The 21,997-nt window shown below is 33.1% G+C and overlaps 1 protein-coding gene across 4 annotated transcripts in view; it reads right to left on the reverse strand.

Annotated features, from left to right (window-relative positions):
- Positions 1-3,263: 3,263 nt before the first annotated feature.
- Positions 3,264-21,997, reverse strand: part of Lim1 (LIM homeobox 1) — a 52,814-nt gene continuing 34,080 nt past the window's right edge. For 3 of the 4 annotated variants that reach the window (XM_085199205.1, XM_085199179.1, XM_085199196.1), the window contains exons 6-7: positions 4,445-4,703; positions 3,264-4,152 (exon numbers count right to left, since the gene is read on the reverse strand). In XM_085199205.1, the coding sequence (XP_085055331.1) occupies positions 3,998-4,152; positions 4,445-4,703 (414 nt within the window). In that variant the 3' untranslated portion in view covers positions 3,264-3,997. The remainder of the gene's footprint in view (positions 4,153-4,444; positions 4,704-21,997) is intronic. The other variant, XM_085199188.1, reaches the window with a different exon arrangement.

Raw genomic sequence — 21,997 nt, forward strand, 5'->3', positions numbered from 1 at the left:
AAATGTATTGATTGTTTTTCTTTTTGTTATTAAATTTTCTTATGATTGTTGTCTTGTGTTAAACGAGAAAAGTATTGTGACTAGTGATGTGCCACTTTCGAATTTTCTATGTTAGTTAGTTAGTTTTAAGTATTTAGTTAATTCTAAGCATAAGATTATTATTTATAAAAGAAAAAAATATCTTATTTCTAAAACAACATAATTATGTTGGAAGTAAAGAATTAAATTGGTAAAAAATAGAATCCGCAATAAACGAAGCCATAGATTGCAAATGTCGATACATTAGCTACTAAAGACGTTAGGTTATAAAGCAATTTGCTTTTTGTTCTAAAGGCATTTTAATTATAGCCTACTATACTACTTTAGCTTGTAAGCTAGATGCTGGCGAACTAGAATTACCTAGTATTATAATATGACTAGGATTGAAATAAAAAGACCTATCGCAGAGTTAAGTTCCGCCAATCAATTTTTTTTTTTAAATTCGGCGGAACGTGGGCAACGGGGTATCTTAAAAGGCTCTTTCTGCCATATGATGGATGGACTTGTGATATAGGGTTAAGGTAGTTTTGAGGACATAGTAAATCACACACTTAAATGTCGTCCACACCACCTGGATACGCACGGTAGTAGTCACCACTGTGCCACCTGGCACCTGGCACTCTACTACAGTTTCACTATATCCAAGTACATAATGATATCTATTTTTGGAAGTCAAAATCGTACAATTTTGTTTGACGAACTTGGCAAAAACATAACTGCATTGTCAAAACTTATTACAATTTCAAATATTTTTAAAAATGTATAATAAAAAAGGATTTCAAAAGTCATAAGTAAAATGATAATAGCATTTACTGTTTTTGGTTGCATCATCGGTCTATGGGTCAGTGTGACAGGTTGTGGGTTTGATTCCCATTCGAGGATATGAAATATTTAGTATTTTCATTTCTTCGCTCTGGTAGGAGCGAGGCAAAGTGCGGCGTTTATTTCCGCTACTCAACGTACAATGCCTCCAGAATTTTGCGGAAAATAGGGGACTTAGTTTTTATTTTTTTTTGATTATAAGTATTTAACTTTATAGTAAAATAGGATGAAATAAGAGCCACATACAAATTTATCGAATAGAGTTTATTCTTATAGACAATTCCATTATATATTTATTTAACTAAGTACAGATATAACAGTATGCACTGAATATTAACATTTAATATTAAAGTGAGTATTTGCTTAATTATTCCTGTTTAAATATATCTCGTGTTTTGGTTCACATTTCAATATTACAATAATATTGCAAGATTTGAAAAAACCTCACAATTTAAAATAATAAAATATGTAAAAATTGTAAAAAAAATAGACTGTTGTAAAAAACACATTTTTTCTATCTTCACACTGTGTACCGTACACAAAAGGGGAAACCAGAAGGAACCTAGTGTACAGACACTCCGTTCTCCACTTTCTGCCGAATTCCGGAGGTGTGTGTTGAGTAGTGGAAATCAACGTCACGCTGTGCCTCGACACCAGAGCGAAGAAATGAAAATATAAATGAAAATAAATATTTTATTTCCTCGAGTGGGGAACACACACCCTTGTGCCGCTGAGCCACGAGGGCCTCAAAAAAATTGTTTAGAAATCCGCGGAAAATAGGGAACGGAGAGTATTACCACTAGGTCCCCTCTGCCTACCTTGCTGTATTATTATGTTATTGCGATGTAGTTGTATCATTTTCACAATGACTTTTTATATATACTTATTTCGTGATTCCAAAAGTTCACGCAAAAAAAGCTGTATTACTAAACCACTAGAGTTATGTTGACAGTTCATTTGCCACAGACCATTTGCTGGTCATCAACAGGTTAATCGATTTTCAACACTGTCTGGTGTTTATACTGTTTTTGTTTAAGAAAATAAACTAGTATTACAGAGAAAATGACTAATTAGGTTTGGTAGTTAAACATAAAGATTAAAGTTTTCTTTTGAAAAAGAAAATGGAATTCGATTTAGTAATAAAATTATAGTAAAATAAAATTGTCTTTCTTTATAACTGTCTCATGCAATATATAAGATATTTAGTTATATTTAAACTGTCTATCGGTCATTCATTTTCTGTCCATGTAAAATTTCTCTAAACAAATTTCAAGTGAGGGCTGCCCTTAATGGCCCTCTCTGCTAGTATAGCAGGCAGGCAGCCATCCATGGAGGAAGGCGTCGAACTGTGTGGAGCACTACTAAGTACTAACCCTTAAAAAGACGATGACGAAGAAGAAACGAACGAACGAAACTATTTCTAATGAGGCACAAATAAAAATAAAATATGAATAAGTAATAAATTTTTCATCACCATTTTTTTATTATATTTAAAAAAAAACAGACAGAAAAAAGTAAAAACCTGTTAAAACACATAATTTAAAAAACAATTTTATTTAATGTTTTTTTGTAATCTACATTCTAATTATAGATAAAGATGTCGTGAACCAAAACACGATGAAATTTAAATTACTGGAACACCAATGGAAAAAATATATGAATACAGTATATTACAATATGTACAGAATATATTAGATTTTAAATTATTTTTTGTTATTTATAAAAAAAGTATATATAATTATCTATATATATAAAATCGAAAGGTCACTCACTCATCACGGAATCTCAGAAACTACATGTGCTAGGAATCTGAAATTTTGCATAGGAGTTATTTATAGCACGTAGGTGCTCGCTAAGATGGGAATTTGCAATATTCGACTTCTAAGGGGTTGTTTTTGGAATTGAAAGTTTGTATGAAACTTCGTTAATACAAATGCTAGGAGTCTCAAATTTTGCATGGACGTCACTTATAGGACGTAGGTACTCATGGAGACAGAAATTAATAATAACGTAGTTCACGCAGGCGAAGCCGCGGGCGGGCCGCTAGTTAGTATATATAATTATTAGTATATACATTTAGGTGAAACGATTAAAAACTGCCTCCCGCATATAGCAGGGTAGACAGAGGGAACCAAGTGTTAAGACACTCCGTTTCCCATTAAACGCCGAATTTTTCGAGGCTATGTATGGGTGTGTTGATTGGCGGAACTGAACGAGCGAAGAAAAAAAAATATATATTTTTAGCAACGATTTCTTTCTTCTTCTTCTTTACATTTTTCAGCTTCACGCTGTATATCGCTTATAGCAAAGTGCAGAGGCAGAGGGAACCTGGGAACCTAAGGTTAAAACACTTTCTAGTGACGGTTTTTTTTAATGAAAATGTTATAAAAATAAAATAAAAATTATACTTAATAGGATGTTTATTTCAATTTCAAGGTAATTATATAAAACAATTACATATAGTACATACCTATGGTATTAATCACTGAAGTATATTAAACTTTTTCCCAGCTATATTATATAAATACAATATTTACATTAACATCTTTTAAATGTCTGTCTGTCTATAGTCTACCCATATAGGCTAATCAATTGTACTAATCTATATTAAAAATTAATAAATACACAAAACTAAAAATGCGTAACTACCCTTAAAATAGGAACCAAAAATATCGCTTACTTCGAACTCTAAATAAATTAATATTATTTAACTTATAATAATAATTATTATTTTATAATATAAATTTCTCTTCTGTACAATATTCACATAGATACAATCACTTCGCATGTATAATGCTTTTTTATGCTGGAATATATTACCTAAGTTAGTAGACTACTAAAAATTATATATTTTAAATTAAAATTGAATTGTATTAAGCAAAGTTACAAAGCAGAAAAGCAATTTTTTTGAGTAAAATAACAAAAATGAAATACGACTTGTAAATTGCAAATGACAACATTACTTATGGTGAATAAATTTCTTTTTACACGTTTCTTATTATTACAGAATAAAAAAACACTTATTAAAAACACTGGCTTTACGGCCATATAACGTCTTTGCGTTTTAAATCACTCAGTCCACTTAAAAGCCCGACGAGCCGCATCAGTCGTGGTAGTCTCGCGGCTCCGGCTTCAGCTACCAGACCAGCCCCTCAGGGTGTAGAGGAGGCGGGGCGTCCCCGAAGGTGAACTCAGGGGACGAAGGCCGGGGGAGCACCAGGTGGTCTGGTGGCGGGAACTGCTCGGGGAACTCCCCGCCCTGCAGCGTCTCCATACCGCCTGCGAAACGACCTGCTCCCGTTAGACGATTGGCACATTATGTGAAGCGACTTATTTCAAAATTGTATTTTATTCGATTTAATATTATTACTCATTAAAAGTTTGATATAGTATTCCTTTATTTAGAAAAATTTTTTTTATTATGTCTAATACTGAGGCTTGCTAATGTACCTAACATTTATAGTTATCTATCTATCTATTAAATGTATTTTCTGACATAATCCCTACAATATAAAAAAAGTACTAAAATCGAATTATTTTACTAAAAACAATTGATCTTATTACAAGAGTGAACTCTACTAACCTGGCTGATTAAATGGCATCGCAGGTGGCGGATGGAAGAACGGCGCGTCATGGTGGAACGGCGGGCCATAGCCAAATTCGAACTTGCCATCGGCTGTCGCGAAGTAAGGGAACCCCGGCGGCCCCTCTTCTAGACCTCCAGGTGAAAGATTCATGGGGAAGCCCCGCATTTTGCGAGAGGACCCGAAGAAGGGGCCTCGCCCCATTGAAGTCAGCTGCTTTAGACGACGCTCTTTAGATCTTTTGTTTTGAAACCACACCTGCGAAAAGAAAATAATTGTTAGTTCAAATTCGTTATTTTCCGTTACATTATTCCGTGAAAGTTTATTATTCGTATTATTCCTATAATTTTTCTTGAGGCATTGCATAAATATAAAATATTTCATTTCCTCGAGTGAGAATCGAACCTGCAACCTGTCGTGCTTACAATCACACGTTTGTGCTTCTGCTCCACGACTTGGCACAAAGTTCTATAAAAGTCATAAATAATTTTGCATATTTAAAGAAAAATTATAAAAACTTAATTTAAGAATTAAGCTACGTTCAGATAAATATCGTACGTTTCTATTGAACCCACCGTAATTCCTAAAATTGATTTAAGATAAAAAAAAAACAAGGAAATTATAAGTAACATGAAAAAAAATAGCTTAAGGTTATATGAAGGTTTTTAGCCGTTTTAGGTTTAAATTCTAGGCAATAAATGCGATTTCTAGTGCTAATAATTCCAACTATATATATTTCAATGTTATTTGATATAATGTCAGCTACACACGCGAGCCGTGGACATATTTTAGTTCATGCTAGATAGGTCTTAATTTACGACCGTGTACCAACTAATTTATAGAAATATGAAAGAAACATATTAATACGAATATACATATATTATTTAGTCTTTATTTATAAAGAAATTATAATATTTTTGCTATTAATTGTAATTATAAATAAATATACATAACTTATGTCACATATGAGATGTGAACTGTGTTTTAATAAATTTAAATTCGTTAAGTTTAATTGCAATTAAGTTCATAATTACCTAATAAGTGATTAAAAATAAAGTGCTTACCATATTTAAAATGGTAGTAAAAATATTTTTTTTTATTGTTTTTTTAAATTCCATTGAAATATAACTTTATAACGTGTTGCAGCAATGTTAAAGCAACAGGTTGTAGCGATTTGTACGCTCTGGTAACAAAGCTAAGAGCGAGCTCAAGTTCCACTTCTCAACAAACAAAGCCTCAAGAATTGGAAGAAGAGTAGGAAGAAGTGAATGGGTGCGGAATATCTCACCACTAGGTTCCCACCTTCCCTCTGCCTACCGTTCTATTTCAAAACAAAATTAATATAGATACCTCTATCTACAAACACCTAAAACAAAACAGTATAACAAAACGCTAGTATCGTATCCAGACGGTCATTCAGAAGTCATGGTGTGTTGCTCGCGCCGTCGCGAAACTAATCTATAAAGCTGCACCTCACGTGCACACCCGCCATTACATTTGACACGGCCACCAATGACACGGCCACCAATGACACAGTTAAAAATATCCCGACAATGGCATTGGTATTGTTTCTAGTGTGATTTAGATTGACATGTTTTATATTGAAATTTAATTTGAGGCTTGAGGCAGTGGTAAACGCGGCGGTTGTAAGTTCGATTTGTTGTTGGGGCAATGAATTGTTATTTATTATGTTTTTATTTAAACTAAGGAAGGGACAAATCGGTGAAAAGTGGGGAACGTGGTTTATTACAGCCTACAGAATTCGGCGGAAAATAGGGAACGGAGTGTTCTAACACTGGGTTAATTCTATCTACCCTGCTATTTGTGTAGTTTCACGTTTTTTATGTAAGTACTTATTTAATCCAGGTAAGAATTCAATAAAATGTTTTTCAAAAGCAATAACATCGAAGACTATTGTTTTTAAATTATAACGAATTCTAGTGTAAAAAAAAGTCCAAGGACTCCGGAGCATCCTCATTTCATTTCTCATTTAATCAACAACCATTAAATAGTGTGAAATAATAGACTGAATTCTAAGATAAATAGATTATTTCACACAAGTTAAAATACAATTTGTTTTTCTGTTACTTACCAGGTAGGTATGATAAATGTAATTGCTTACAAAAAAATACCTTACCTTACCATACAACTTTTGTTTTTTTTTTAGTATAAGGTAAGTAAAAGGTAAAGAATTTTTTTATAATACCAAAAAAACATAGTATATCTTAGAAAATTAACAAATTATAAAACCTATCTAAGTATCTATATATATAAAATCGAAAGGTCACTCACTCATCACGAAATCTCAGAAACTACATGTGCTAGGAATCTCAAATTTTGCATAGGACTTACTTATAGGACGTAGGTGCTCGCTAAGACGGGAATTTGCAATATTCGACTTCTAAGGGGTTGTTTTTGGGGTCGAAAGTTTGTATGAAACTTCGTTACTACAAATGCTAGGAGTCTCAAATTTTGCATAGACGTCACTAGGACGTAGTCATGGAGACAGAAATTAATAATAACATAGTTCACGCGGGTGTAACCGCGAGCGGACCGCTAGTATCACATATAAACCTAGCAGTAGAAATAATTTAAATAAGTACAACTTTAAAAACTCTCTTAGATCTATAAAAATACAATACTTAACCTATTTTAATATTTCGAAAATCATTCGATCTCAGGTCAAGGTATAGTTGTAACAAAAAATTAAATAGGAAACAAAGCACCATTGAGGCCCGCTGAGCGTTTGAACGCACCGCCTGCGCCTACGCACGCATTGCAGAACATTCACTATATATTAGACACTTAACCTATATTACTCTGAATATTTATTAAATTAATTAATATTTTACAATTTTTTTCAGCTCACATAGCAGAGTAGGCAGAGGGAACCTGGGAACCTAATATTAAGACGCACTATTTCTCGTTTTCTGCTGAATTCTAGAGTCACAGTGAGTTGAGTTGCGGAGTTCAATGATTTTGATTCGTTAGAAAGCTCTCCAGAGCGGAGAAATGAGAATATTAAATTATTTCATTACCTTCATTGGGAGTCGAACCTTCAACCTGTCGCGACAACGAACTTATTAATTATAATTTAAACGATAAAAACGAGAGAAGAAGAAGAAGAGTAAAAGCTAATGAATATAATATAATGTATTCTCAATTTCATGATTATAATGCGTTATGAAAGTAAACTAATTTTATTATGTACCTAGATATAAAATAATAATTTAATTTAATTTTATATAGCTATTATAGTTTTAATATATTTAGTTTAATATGTAAAGGTATTACCTTTAGGTTTAAAGCTATAAACCTGCACAATTTCTTGCATAAACTTAATTTTATTAACAGCTACTGTTTACGGTTTGTTCATGATTTACTGCTTATGGCGGCCACGACCGGAGCCTGTTACTACCTGGGTACTAGCTATAGGTAGCTACTAGAGGTATACTTATATTTTCCTAAAAATATTACTTCCTCATAATATAAGATTAAGTTAAGTACTTTAAAAAAAACAGCTTCACTCTGTATCCCGCACACAGCAGGTTAGGCAGAGAGAACCTAGTGCTAAGATACTCCATTTCCCCACGTTCTGCCGAATTCTGGAGACATTGCCTATTCAGTGACAGAACTTACTCACACCCTTATGACGGCTTACTATTTACTTTGGAAATAGTGCATTTGATTGAAATTATAATGTTAAATTAAAACGAAATCATTTTATGACGCCTTCGTAGTGTAAAATAATTAAATTTTCTCGTTCATTCGGTCAATATAACACTGACAGACAGACAGACAGTAGGCGAAAAACACATTAGAATTAGATACCGGCCATGGGCATACATTTTATAGGCTTAAATAAATTTTTATTGCATTATTTATTGCGTGCGCTCTAGCTTTACCATTTAATTTTATTGGTAAATGCAAAACTATAACATATTACGAAACGGTAGCCTTCACAAACATTTTCTATATACAACTCTTATCTATATATATCTATAATTATAATAAAACGGATCGGTGTCTGTACATGTAAGGAAAAAACCCAAAACAATGACTTTTCATATTTTTGTGCGTTGGTTCACGTTAATCTCAGAAACCACTAAACCAATTTAAATGCTGTTTCCACTATTGGATTTTAGCAAGCTTTTTTTAACATTTAGTGTTTGTTTGATTTCAATCGGTTCTCAAATAAAAAAGTTATGTTAATATAAAGCGATAATGTTGAGAAATTAAATAATTGTGTCGTACAAGCGGGCGAAGCCACATAGCAGCCGCTAGTCTATTCTATAATTATAGTCACCTCAAAATCGGCAGGTTCCGTTACGTTCAATTCGAACTTATTACTATAATTACTTAATCGTCGTTTGTGAGCAACAAGAGCATGTAAACAGTAAATTGTGGGCGATTATGTTTTTTTTTTAAATAATACTTTTATAGGCTTCAATCCGGTGTATTTATGTTAAGCGAATTATGTTTTCTAAGGTGTAATTATTTTATCGAATTTTGGAATATTGAACTATGAAAAAAACACATTTTTTAGAGTATTTTTTTTTTCATTGTTTAAATTTTAATATTTGTCTCGAACGTTGACAGTAATTTAGAATATTAAATACGTAAGTATATATAAGCCTTAATAATAATTTTAGATATATAAGATATTATGAGATTAAATATTAAAAAAGATTCTTATTGTATAAACATTATCAATTATTACTAATATCTCTAAGTTATTAAAGAGCGTCTCAGATTAAATACACCGTATAGAAAACAAAAACAGAAGCTTTATAGAACAATATTCTATATTTGATAAATATAAAGTTACAAGGTTTATAGACATTGCACCGGTCTCAGGGTGACGATGCCTCAAAGCCGTCCCGGAGTCCTGCGCCGCGGGGCGCCGCCTGAACAAGCCGCGTGGTGTTAAACACCATATTTCATAAGCACACCGCTGTGAGGGACCCATTCCCTTACTACAACGCCAACGCCTCGAATGGAACGAAACAAATCTACTATTAAATTGAAAAAAAATCAACTTCACGCTGTATCCCGCACACAGCAGCGGGAAGTTAGTGTTAAGACACTCCGTTCCCCACTTGTCACCGAATTCCCCCAACCTTCCTTTTTGCCTCGACACCAGAGCAGAAATGGAAATATAAACTACTATAAAACAATTTTCAAATTAGTGTTAAATAGAAAAAAAATGCTAATATCCATGTTCTGTGAGATAATTCGCTATAAAATAGACTAGTACTGGTAATATAGGACTTTTATACGCACTCTTATATTATAATTACAGATATTAATAAAATTAGTACTCGATAAAAACGTGAGCAATTTTACGACGTTCCAGCCCTCATTACATACCAGATTTTACGCGGTTCAGATATATTTTGTTTAAGAAAATATTTAGTTTGTAATACGACTGTATATGGGACAGGTTGTGGTTTCGATTCCTATTAGGGGAAATCAAATATTTAATATTTTTATTTCTTCGCTCTGTTCACGAGGGAAAACGCGATGTTGAGATTCACAATTAAACACGCGATGCCGCCAGAATTCAACGGAAAATTGGCAACGGAAGTGTCTCAATAAAAACAGAGAGCCTTAACACTACGTTCCTAGCTTCCCTCTACTCTAACCAGTGTAACATACAGTGTAAGCTTAAAAAAATACTGTGAACAATCGATAATGGCGGTTGGTTGGATATAAAGAGATGATTAATAAGATATCGACGCGAACATTGTTCTCCTTGCCCCCAATATAAATAACAGAGGGTCTACCTACCTGGGCACCCCCCAGAGCTAATGAGTCGACATTACCAGTAAATTACAAACTTATCCCTATAAAAAGTAACATTGGCGTATTTTGCTGAATTTTATGTTTCATATATTAATGCGATTTTTAAATCAGTCCTAGCTTGAAACAGCTTCACGCTGTATCCCGCATTAGCAGGATAGGCAGAGGGAATTTAGTGTTAATACACTTTCCGGAACTCTCCGCTGAATTTCCGTAGCATTACATTTCCGTAGCCGTATTGATTAAAGATATTTCAATCCCGGAGCGGGAATCGAACCTACCTTCAAGTTTACAGCCACGCGATCTAACTTAATATCCACTATATACAAATTAAGTACTTCTAGTTCACATTGCCCTGCATCTGTCACCAAAACCTATACAATCTAAGTTAAGCTGGTTCCCAACGTGTAATCTGGAGTGAGGTGACTGAGGTGAGCTAGTAATTTGGACTTAAGAGTTAAGAGCTCGGCGGGGGTCGGCACCCCTACTGTGTTCTACACAATATCTAACGTAACTGCTATAGTTTAGTTTATTATAATACTTGTATCGAACAGTTGTTGGGTTCGTACGTTTTGTTTTCATTTCTCTATATAAAAATACTATACAGCATATGGTAGTTAGCAAATTTGTGGAAGAAGAAGTGGAACCCACAGATGGGTAAAAATGTTTAGTTTGTATGTAAGTTGTAGACGATATATAAAAGCTTTCTTGAGTGAATTCTATGTATGTGAACTTCTTTCTCTCTTTTTAGGAACGCAAAGGAATTTTGATATTTTTTTTGTGACACTAAAATCCGTTACTTTGACTTTCCGCTGATTTAGTATTTATTTTAGGTAATTGAATGTGTAAACTTTATTTTTTTTATTATTTTTTTTCAGCTTCACGCTACATCCTGCATGAAGTAGGATAGACAGAGGGAGCGTAGTGTTGAGACATTCCACTCCCCATTTACCGATTTCTTTTTTCAATACAAAAAATAGAGGAAAAATAACAGACTTCTATCATTCAAACTCCCTCTGAGGGATAAACAAATAATATTTCAAAAATAGCTCCAATCAACCAAAATAATTATAAACAAAAACATAACTAACAGCCAGAAATAGGAAATATTAATAAAAAAAGGAGAAAACGAAGAAAGATGGCTTTGCTGAAGAGCGACCACACCGCACGCGCTACATGCACCATCTACAGTCAATTGGCGAAGCAAACAATAAAACTAAATTACCGTTTCTTAATCCGTACTTTTTGATGGATGTTCCTTCTAAATGAATATGAGATGAGTACTGACTGGGGACTGATGAGAGTAGTGACTTATTCAAATGCTATAACTGAAGGGTTTATGGGAAAGTTTAGAGAAAAAATATAAAGGGTCCAAAAAAAAAAAACGAAAAATAAACTTCTATAAAATATAATTTTCTATATTAACTTTTCATTATTTCCTCGATCTGTTTGGACAATTGTAATGTTGAATGCTACTTGATTTCAAATTTTTCTCAGAATTTAAAAGAATGTTATACAAGCCTAGAGTCCTTTCTCTAAAATATTTTATGCAAGCGAAGCATCGAGGAGTTTTAGGAGAGGTCAGCGACATTCTAAATAGAGTGAGAGGACATGAAAAAACAATAAGATTTATGAATAAAAACCTGAATCACCTAAAAATCATGAGAATCCTCCGAAGAATATGAAAAGATTGATGACAGTAAACGAGGTGAAAGAGGTACAGATGCAGAGACCGTTATGCACTTACAGTTTGGTTCTCTCTGACTTCTCCTCTAGAGACACAGCGTGAACCTTAGTAAGTAAAGTATTTACATATAATCAACACAAAAATTAGAAGCACGTGCTCAATTAGTCCTACGACAACCAATTCTAACGTTAACCAATTTCAATGGTGTTAAATGGAAAAAAAAACACTTAAAACATTTTTCACGGTCAATAAAAGCGCAAAATCTTTTTCCTATTTTTATTATTTTCAAATCGTGATCGAGATCTTTAAATATTTTACGACGAACGGACGGACAGTTGGAAATTTAAATGGCATAACTAATAAATTAGAGGCAATACCGATTCGATATTTATAACTACATTATCCTATTATACTATGGACTACGCGGTTAATTTACGAGTCATGCATGTATATGGAATTTGGGAGGTTAAAGGAATATATGAAACACCTGTATTACATTTTTTTATGGAAAGGACTAGGCAAATGAAGCGTACAGGTCACCTGATGGTAAACGCGACGTTTGTGGGTTCAATCCCCACTCGGGGGAATCAATTATTATTTGTTAATATTATAAAAAAATATATTAAAACAGTGACAGTGGTACCCTGCTATTTGCTATATGGCAAACTGAAAAATAATAGCTTTAAAATTCCAAAAAAATCTTCATTTTGGAAAAAAAATAACAAACTAATTTTCAAAACTCATATAAAAATCCATCTAATCCAATCCATACATGTAATATGTCATAATTAAAAAGAAGTTAAAAACCCTGAAACGCTCCCCGCTTAATCTACCGTACGAAGTAGGAACACGTTGACTGTCTTTCGGTTAATTAGCTGGTGCGTTATTCTCGTCCGCGGTCCGCTTTCTATTAAAGCTGTTACTTTCTTTATAATTTGTGCTATTTGTTTAACTGAGATCGTATTTATTTATATAAACATACCTTTGGAGGGATTGGGGAGTGTTTTTAAACTAGGTTCCCTCTGTCTACCCAGCTATATGAAGGTTAAAGCGTGAAGCTGTTTTTGTTTGATAATAATTTTTAATAAAAAAAAACTTCAACCGACTTCAAATGGTAAACTACGAAAATGCGATTTCCTTATGAATGGCACTGGACCAATTAAATTAAAATGGGACCACACGGGAAGCACCAGCTTTCAAATAAAAAACAATCATTAAAATTGGTCCACCTAGTCGAAAGTTCTGAGGCAACAAGCATAAAAAAATATAAACGAATTGAGAATCTCCTACGTGAAAGATACTAAAATAAAATGTTTAATTTTGCCTAAAGTAGATAGATTAGTTCAGTTTTTTCCTTTTTTTGTTTACATATTTTTTAAAATTATTTTAAGCTATTTAGATTTAAAAGAAAACCAACAAAATAATTAATTTACGAAAGCATAATATTTATATAATATACCTATTTAAAAAAAAAACACAATTTTTCACACATTTCAATACACAAGCACATTTAACCTATATTGTAGGTTAATAAGAATGTGTTTTAAACTTCCACAAACCAATCTATTGTGGTAATTCGACCAATAGCGAAACAGTATTTGAAAATGGAATTGTTATCACGGGTGCCCTGATAACGGAATTTCAATATGGCGGCCTTTATCTGGACCCAATTGAGCGTAGCGTCTATATAAGAGTACTTTTCCGATAAGATAACACGAATATTAAACTTACATTGTATAACAAAACACATGAAATAGATTTAAAGTCAATTTAAATGTACAATACTGTTTTAAATAAGTTTTTTTTTATGGCTTCTGTGTAAATGGGTTAAATATATATTTTTTCAATTTCATGCTGTATTCAGCATGTAGCAGGATTAGATTAGGTTAGTGTTAAGATACTCCACTCTCCATTTTCCTCAGAACTCTGGAGGCATTGCGTGTTGAGTGGAGGAACTTGATCCCACGCTATTCCTCGACACCAGAGCGGAAGAAAGCCAGAAAATATTAAATATATCACATTCTCGTGTGGAAATCGGACTCGCAGCAACAAAAATAATTTAAAAACAACAAAATTCTACATTGACGAAACCAATGAAATCTTGGCAGATTTACCTTTTTTCACTTCTTGCCCAACTTAACAAAAGATGATAAAACATTTGCGAAACGAACGCAAATTGCGTTTAATATGGGTAAAAACGTAAAAACAAAGGTAAAAACCTAAAAGTAGGAAGCTTTGCAGACGTCATCACGCGGACGACAATGGATCGATGAAGCGTGGAGCTCAGCGTCTAATTGTAGTGATGGATGGCGACGGTAATTTACCTATTTAAATCTGTATTTAATCGTAATTAAATATAGATTTACTAAAAGTTATTATTATTTATTAAAACTATAATTATTATTTATTAATGCTTCTAATACTAAAAGAATATATTGGTATATGAATTCAATAATTAATTATTGAATTAATTGTTTTTTTTTTTTAATTTATGTATGTACCACTCAACGGAAAATACAGATAATGTATAGTGATAGAATAATGTTTAGAAACTTGTAAATGCGAGAAGACTAACTAAAAGAAAGATTAATAAAAAAAAAATAAAGATTTTACTACAAATGTACTATATAATACGTACATACATAAAATTAGACGATGACATGATTATCACATTATCTGGTATTCTGTTGCCAAATACATTAAGCCTTAAAACAAAATCATTTGTTAACGTATCTTTGCCAGTTTTCATCTTAATAGCGAAAATATCACAAAAAATTAAAAAAAATGTATTATAAACTATAACTAAATATAAAAATATTATAAATATATAAATAATATAAAAATCAACAATACTTTCCAATAATAAACTAAAAAGAGAACTCAAAAACCACGTTTCAAAAGTATAAATCAATACACTATTTAGTGGTGTTACAAAAAAAAAACCACAGAAATCAATCATCGACAATAAAACGCTCGGTTGACATCGATATCGTCACGTCACTAGCGGCGTGAAGCGTGACAGTTACGTGCCCATCTCTGCGAAACGCCAAAAACTTGAAATCGGTCAACGAACCTCAATAATTTTTTTTACAGAAATATTAACACGATGAACAAATATTTTTTTCGCAAGACTATAACTAAATTAAAATACTTATATTCATATTAGGCTAACGGGTGACAGGTGGTGGGTTCGATTCCCTTTTTAGGAAATGAAATATTTAATATTTTCATGTCCTCGCTGTGCACGGCGTTTAGTTCCGCCACTTACGAAAATTATGAACGGAATATCTTAACACTACGTTCTGTGCTTGCAGTGAGTAGAATACAGTGCGAAGCCAAAAAAGAAATTAATATTAATAAAAAAATTAATAAAAAATGTACCTATACGTCTAAGGAAGTAATAACTAAATAAAATATCGATAATATAAATGTAATCGTAACAGTTTTTAATTAGGTCATTCGTTGTTTAACATAAAAGAAACAAATACAATGGCGTAATAAAAAATGCTGTATTTTTAATGTTACAATACATATATATAAATAACACTTTTAAGGTAATATTCAAAAATTAAAGTCGTTCTAAGTAATATGCATCGATTTTAAGTACACATACTTAAAAACTCGCTTAGGTATCGACTTAAAAATTAATAATATTTTCTTATAATAGATAATTAACAATATCTTATTATTATATTATAGGGTACTATATAAATAAGATTATAATTAATAGATATCTTAGTAGGTTCTGTACGTCTGTTTGTAAATGTAGAAATGTGTGAAGATTGAAGAAAAATTATATATATATATGTATATCCAAAACAAAATTGTTTGAATAAATTACTACCTTTTCTAAGTTCTATGTAATAAATCACTGTCTTCTGTGGTTACATACTAACGCGCTCCTGCGTCACATTTTAATATATGCCACTATCATTAATACACTATCACATATAAGAATATTTATAAGTTTTTAATGATGAGAATTATCAAGCGAGTGTGATATCATTATTTGAATCATTTAATTAAATATAACAACAGATTATATGTTTTTTTCGGCATTGTAGGCAGAGGGAGTCTAATCCGCTCCCCACTTTCTGCCGAATTCCGTAAGCATTGCGTGTTGAGTGGCGGAACTTAACGCTGCGAAATTAGAACTTTAATAAATAATAATTCATTTCCTCGAATGGGGATCGAACCAACAAATGTCGTACTACAGTCATACCCTTGTGCCCATATGCATGTATAAATATAAAAAAATACATATTTTAATTGTACTACTGGAACTTATCTTAAGAACAGCTCTTACTTTCACTTCAAGATAAATAATAAAAGGAAAATATCTATCTATCTATCTATTATATCTAAAGTTCGAAACAACTCGAAACGAACGATAAATTTATAATTAAACATCAGAAACATTTGAACATAAAGGAATCAACCTGACTGATGGAGCGCCTAGGGCGTTTGAACGTTAGAGCCCTACGCAATATTAATGTTGCACATTCGCACCCACGGCAATAAAATAAATGATGTCATTTTTTGTCCGCGGGGGAACCTTTTGTCCCCCGGCCGCGTCGGCACATCACTAGCGTTGGACCAGAACCTTGGAGCCACGGGACGTCTCTAGACAATGGATTTTAGGCGCCGCACCACAGTTTTTCTTTTCGCAAACGAATATTCTATGTATGACACAGCTTTTTATCATAATTAATAATTTATTGGTTTCGTCAAGCGTGTTTGTACCGCACCTGCGCAGGCGCAAGGTGCTTCTCGTCTTGTACGCGATACATCATACAGTTTTGTTATTTCAAGCAAAACCGTGTAGCTATATGTAAATGTTTGACACATAAATTTATACCTTTAACGGAGAAATGTCATATTTTTTAATGTCTATTTCAAAGATTTTCTTTTCTCTATTTAAATATCAAAAGGTAATAAATGACAAGTGATTAAGACGATCTTGTTTACGTTTTTAAGACATTCCGCTTCCCGCTTTACGCCGAATTCTGGTAGCATTGCGTGGCGGAACTGAACGCCGCACTTTGCCTCGACACCCAAGCAAAAAAAAAAATTAAATATTAATATCTCCATTGAAAATAGAACCCACAACCTGTCACGTTTACAGACATAAGCTTACACCACTGGGCCACAACTGGCCTCGAAAGACAAGAAATTAAATTGAATTATCACTATAATAAACTACTATAAAATAATTGATTTTCATAAACTTTATGCGTCATAGGCCCGTAACGTCAAGTACTCGTATTTGCAAACGCCCGCCACATACAAACATACATCCCCCATTTTTACGAGAGACGCGTCTGACACGGTGTAAAACACCTATTTTATTTCCATTTCTCGCATATTCCACGTTGTTTTAATAATAGCTATTAACATAACAAATTTATTGAGATAACATCGACATTTTTAGAAGTGTGGGTTCGAATCCAGCGGGGATTTGTTAAAATCGACGGCGATAATCGTTATCGAAAACATTCCACGTACGATGACATCGACATCGGCGCCGATCGCGCTTTGATAAAAAACCATTTCATATTTTTCATATTATTATAACAACATACTTTTTAATATTTTTCGTTTTTACAAACATAAAATAAAATAATTTTTATCTTTATGATGTATTTTATGTTTTATGGAAAAGAATGGAGAGTTTGGGAATGTCTCTCCGAAGCTATATTGTTTTTGGTATCTGTGTTAACGTTGTGGAGTTTATTTTTACAATGAAAGCCTTATCTAAAGATCAGGTGATAATGGAACAGGTTAATTGGCGCAACCCACTTGTTTTACAATAAAAATAATGCATTATATTAAATTAAAAGGAGGGCAGTATGGCGCAGTGGTACAAGTGTGTGACTTTAAAGGCAACTGTTTGTGGGTTCGATTCCTACTCCATGAAATATTTATTTTACTTTATGGTATATTTTCATTTCTTCGTTCTGGTGTTCGAGGAATACGACGGAAAATAGGGAACAGAGTGTCTCAACACTAGGTTCCCTCTGCCTACACTGATATATGCGGGATACAGCGTTTCCTTAACGTTAAATCTAAGAATCCGTACATCCCGATATTATAACATTCGTCAACAACAAATAAACAACAATAGAGTAAGAAATGGAATAATTCTGAAGCAAAAAAACATATTATAAAGGAAGGTTTCGTATTAAGAGATGGAACAAACTGTCGTAAACGCTCACGAGGTCCGCGGTGGCCGTAAAGCCTTGCCTCGTAACTCGTGAAAGTTATAGTATTTAGGGCAGTTCAAAGCCGCCGACGAGATATTAAAAGAAGAGATATGGCCGTGCGACTCGTACTCATTCAACTCGACCAGACCAGACCAGATCCCGACTTCCATAGATTGGACCCTGATTGACCAGTTGCTAAACTTTTATTTAAGCGGTTTTTTTTTTAAGCGGTGCGGCGTTTCTCGTTTCTCTTACGAAATGTACATCGTTAGATTAGAATATACGAGTGAGTGCAATAAACAAATTAGTTTGTAAAAAATATTTATTGGTTAGTGATGTAACACTCGTCCGTTACTTTTCTATACCAAATTTTATGTTACACTTATTGCGTGATTAAATCAATAAGTCATTAAATTATGATCAGAAGCTAGAGTCGCGCGAGGTCGTGGGTTCAATTCCCACTAGAGTAGATAAATATTTAATATTTTCATTTCTTCGCTCTGGTGTCAAGGCAAAAATGAATTCCGTCACTCAACACACACTGCCTCCCGAGCTCCAAAGGTAGAGCGGAGTGTCTTAACACTAGGTTCCCTCTACATTCCCTGCTACATTCGAGATATAGCGCGAAGCTAAAAAAATAACCATAATTACTCATTATAAGTATCTTTGAACATTAACATATTTTTTTTTGCTATCAACTAACCCGTTAGCTTCCATAACCACGAACCGAACTGACCACAGCCAACGAATAATGGACAAGTAGGTACCTGCCTATATTAAGCTTACCTAGAACCTAGTGTTAAGACACTCCGTTCTCCACTTTCCACCGAATTCTAGAGGCATTGCGTGTTATGTGACGGAAGAAATGGAAATATAAACTTAATTAAATATTTTATTTCCTCGAGTGAGAATCGAACCCACAACCAGTCGCGTTTACAGTTACATTTATAGACCTTGCCAGTAGAGCACTGGCTATGGCAGTAACATAATAATAATGAAGCTTCGGTCTCCCAAGTTTTTATCTTACCGCTATCAATCAACTCCGACACTGGCTTCCGGGGGGAACTTTCACCTATAATGTTCAGGATACTGGCTTCTCTATGTTAGGATCAAGTTTTGAAATGTAAAACAAAAGATATTTAGTCCTGGCGGCCCGCCCGCGGCTTCGCCTGCATAAACTACGTTGTTATTAATTTCTGTCTCCATGAGTACCTACGTCCTATAAGTGAAGTCCATGCAAAATTTGAGACTCCTAGCATTTGTAGTAACGAAGTTTCATACAAACTTTCAACCCCAAAAACAACCCCTTAGAAGTCGAATATTGCAAAATTCTCGGTGCTCTTAGCGAGCACCTACGTCCTATAAATAACTCCTATGCAAAATTTGAGATTCCTAGCACTTGTAGTTTCTGAGATTTCTTTCGATTTTATATATATAGATAACGCTTTATAAAATAAAAACTGCCTTACTAATGTCGGTTGTAATGGATTCGAATCTTATTCGGGGTGTATTTGTATTAATAACACAGGTATTTTTACAAGCTTGCTTTTTATTCCGTCATTTGACATAGATGTGGAAAATAAAGAGACTTGACGCGTCAATACCCATCATGAAAGAATCTGGTTAATTCATTATTATGTTTTTCTTGTAGTATATTATATATGTTTTAAGGGTTCCGTACATCTTCGTATTTCGTATATACATATTTCAACACTATAAAGGGAATCAAAATTATTAGAAACTAGCATCTAAAGGTAGTATTCGTTTAGGGGAAAACCTGAAAACTATAGGTACATTTGTGTTGTTTAAATCCTTAAAATTAAAAGGGGGGGCAAAATTTGTACGTAACCCTCGATGGACGAGCTCGACTCGCGCATGTCCGAATTCTTGTAGTTTAAAAATTTCTTAATGTTTTTAAATAACTTTGCCATCTAGTGATTCAACCAACGTGTTTAATTGGCGGCGTTTTAATTGTAAGTTTTTTTTTTTTATTTCTAATTAATATAAAAGTGCGTGTTATAAATGACACGTAATTATATATAATTCTAACTTTTCAACGCAAGTACGGAATTGTTTAGCGACTAATTATTAATGATTAATTAATGATGATTAATGATAGTGGTTTAATTTAATAAGTCGTGAAGAATGGGCACAAGTGTGTGACTGTGAACGCGATGGGTTGTGGGTTCGATTTCCATTCGAGGAAATGAAATATTTAATATTTTCATTTCTTCGCTCTGGTGTCGAGGTGAAGTGCGGCGTTAAGTTCCGCCACTCAACACGCAATGCCTTTTTTTTTTTACAATTTAAACGTTATTTAAGTTATCTATGCTTATTTATATTGCATAGATCTTCCTTTTGGATTTTTTTCCCTTATAAAACGCAAACTGAAAAGTAATTTATCTATTTAAAGCTATTCTATTACATAGTTAAGTGAAACTTTGACACAATATGTCACAACTGAGAAATATCATTAAATTGTCATCGAGGGAATCTTCAAGAGACAAATGACACGTCGGCGTTCTACGTCGTTCACAGTAAGTTAAGTATAAAGATAGCAGTTATATATTGTTTTTATAAATTTATTATCTAGTACATTTTTAATAACCATATTTTTTGTTAATTATTATAAATATATATAAATGAGATAAGATTTAAGAATTATTATTTATTAATATTTTCATTCCTTCGTTCGCACCAAGGCAAAAGCCTGTTAAAAGTTTTGCCACTCAAACGCAATGCCTCTAGAATCCAGCAGAAAGTGGGGAACGAGGTGTTTTAACACTAGGCTCCCTCTGCCTACCCTGCTGTGTGCGGGATAATGCGTGAAGGTGATATATGTGCTATACGCTGCATTTATGGGTCACATATATTTTGTTAGTTTACGACAACTTTAATGAGGATTCTCATTTTTAAGTATGTCACTAGAATACATTTTTATTACATCTATATACACATGTTTCTTGAAAAATCAAAACAGGAAAATATCTTTATGAAATAATCATTACGTTCACCTTTATTCGAAACAAAAATAATATTATAGTAATAAAAAATAATTAGCTTCATACAGTCATCGACAGTCCTGGCCCGATGCTAACTACATGACATGTCAAAATAAAATATGAGCCAATAAGGGTGCTCCGTACGACGACAGGGCCGTCACGCTGGAGTTACGATATATGAACTTATTAAAATATATATCTTTTTTTTTCTCGTTTCGCGCTCGGGTGACATCGGTTTAAGGTGACGTGACGTTCTCGTGTTTATTTTGTTGGAATTCCTTTGACTTACGTCCGTTCATATGAAAAGTAGACAATATTAAACAAAAATAAATCTATGGTAGGTATATTAAATAAATAGAATATAATTATTAAAAGTAGAAAAGGCAGTTTTCCCTAATTTATTATTTATCTATTAGGCGATATATTGCCTTAATAACATTTATTTTTACCTTCTTATTATTTTTTTATATATTAAACGAAAAACTTATATGAAACATACCAAAAACAAAATCAATACAATTATCTACTATCACTCAAAAACCATAAATGAGAAATTGAAAATAATAACAGATAAATAATAAATCAACGATTTAAATACAAATTTCCATATGTACGCAACATCAAAGCAGCCGGCGAAGTCGGTATCTTCAACCGTTCACACGAACCGGTGTTAACTAGTTAAATCCGATATATCCATACAAAAAGGCCATACAGTACAGTTAAACCACATGTGGCGTGTGCATTGGACACGCGCGATCTGGCGGGACTTGACGGATGGCGGCAAAAAATGTTGTTGATGAAACCACTTAACATGCCCGACATTGTTGAACTAATATTTGTACAACACTTGTATTTATT

The sequence above is a fragment of the Heliconius melpomene genome, chromosome 2 (assembly GCF_056956725.1).
Source record: "Heliconius melpomene rosina isolate 202511_hmr_F chromosome 2, ASM5695672v1, whole genome shotgun sequence".
Taxonomy (NCBI): domain Eukaryota; kingdom Metazoa; phylum Arthropoda; class Insecta; order Lepidoptera; family Nymphalidae; genus Heliconius; species Heliconius melpomene.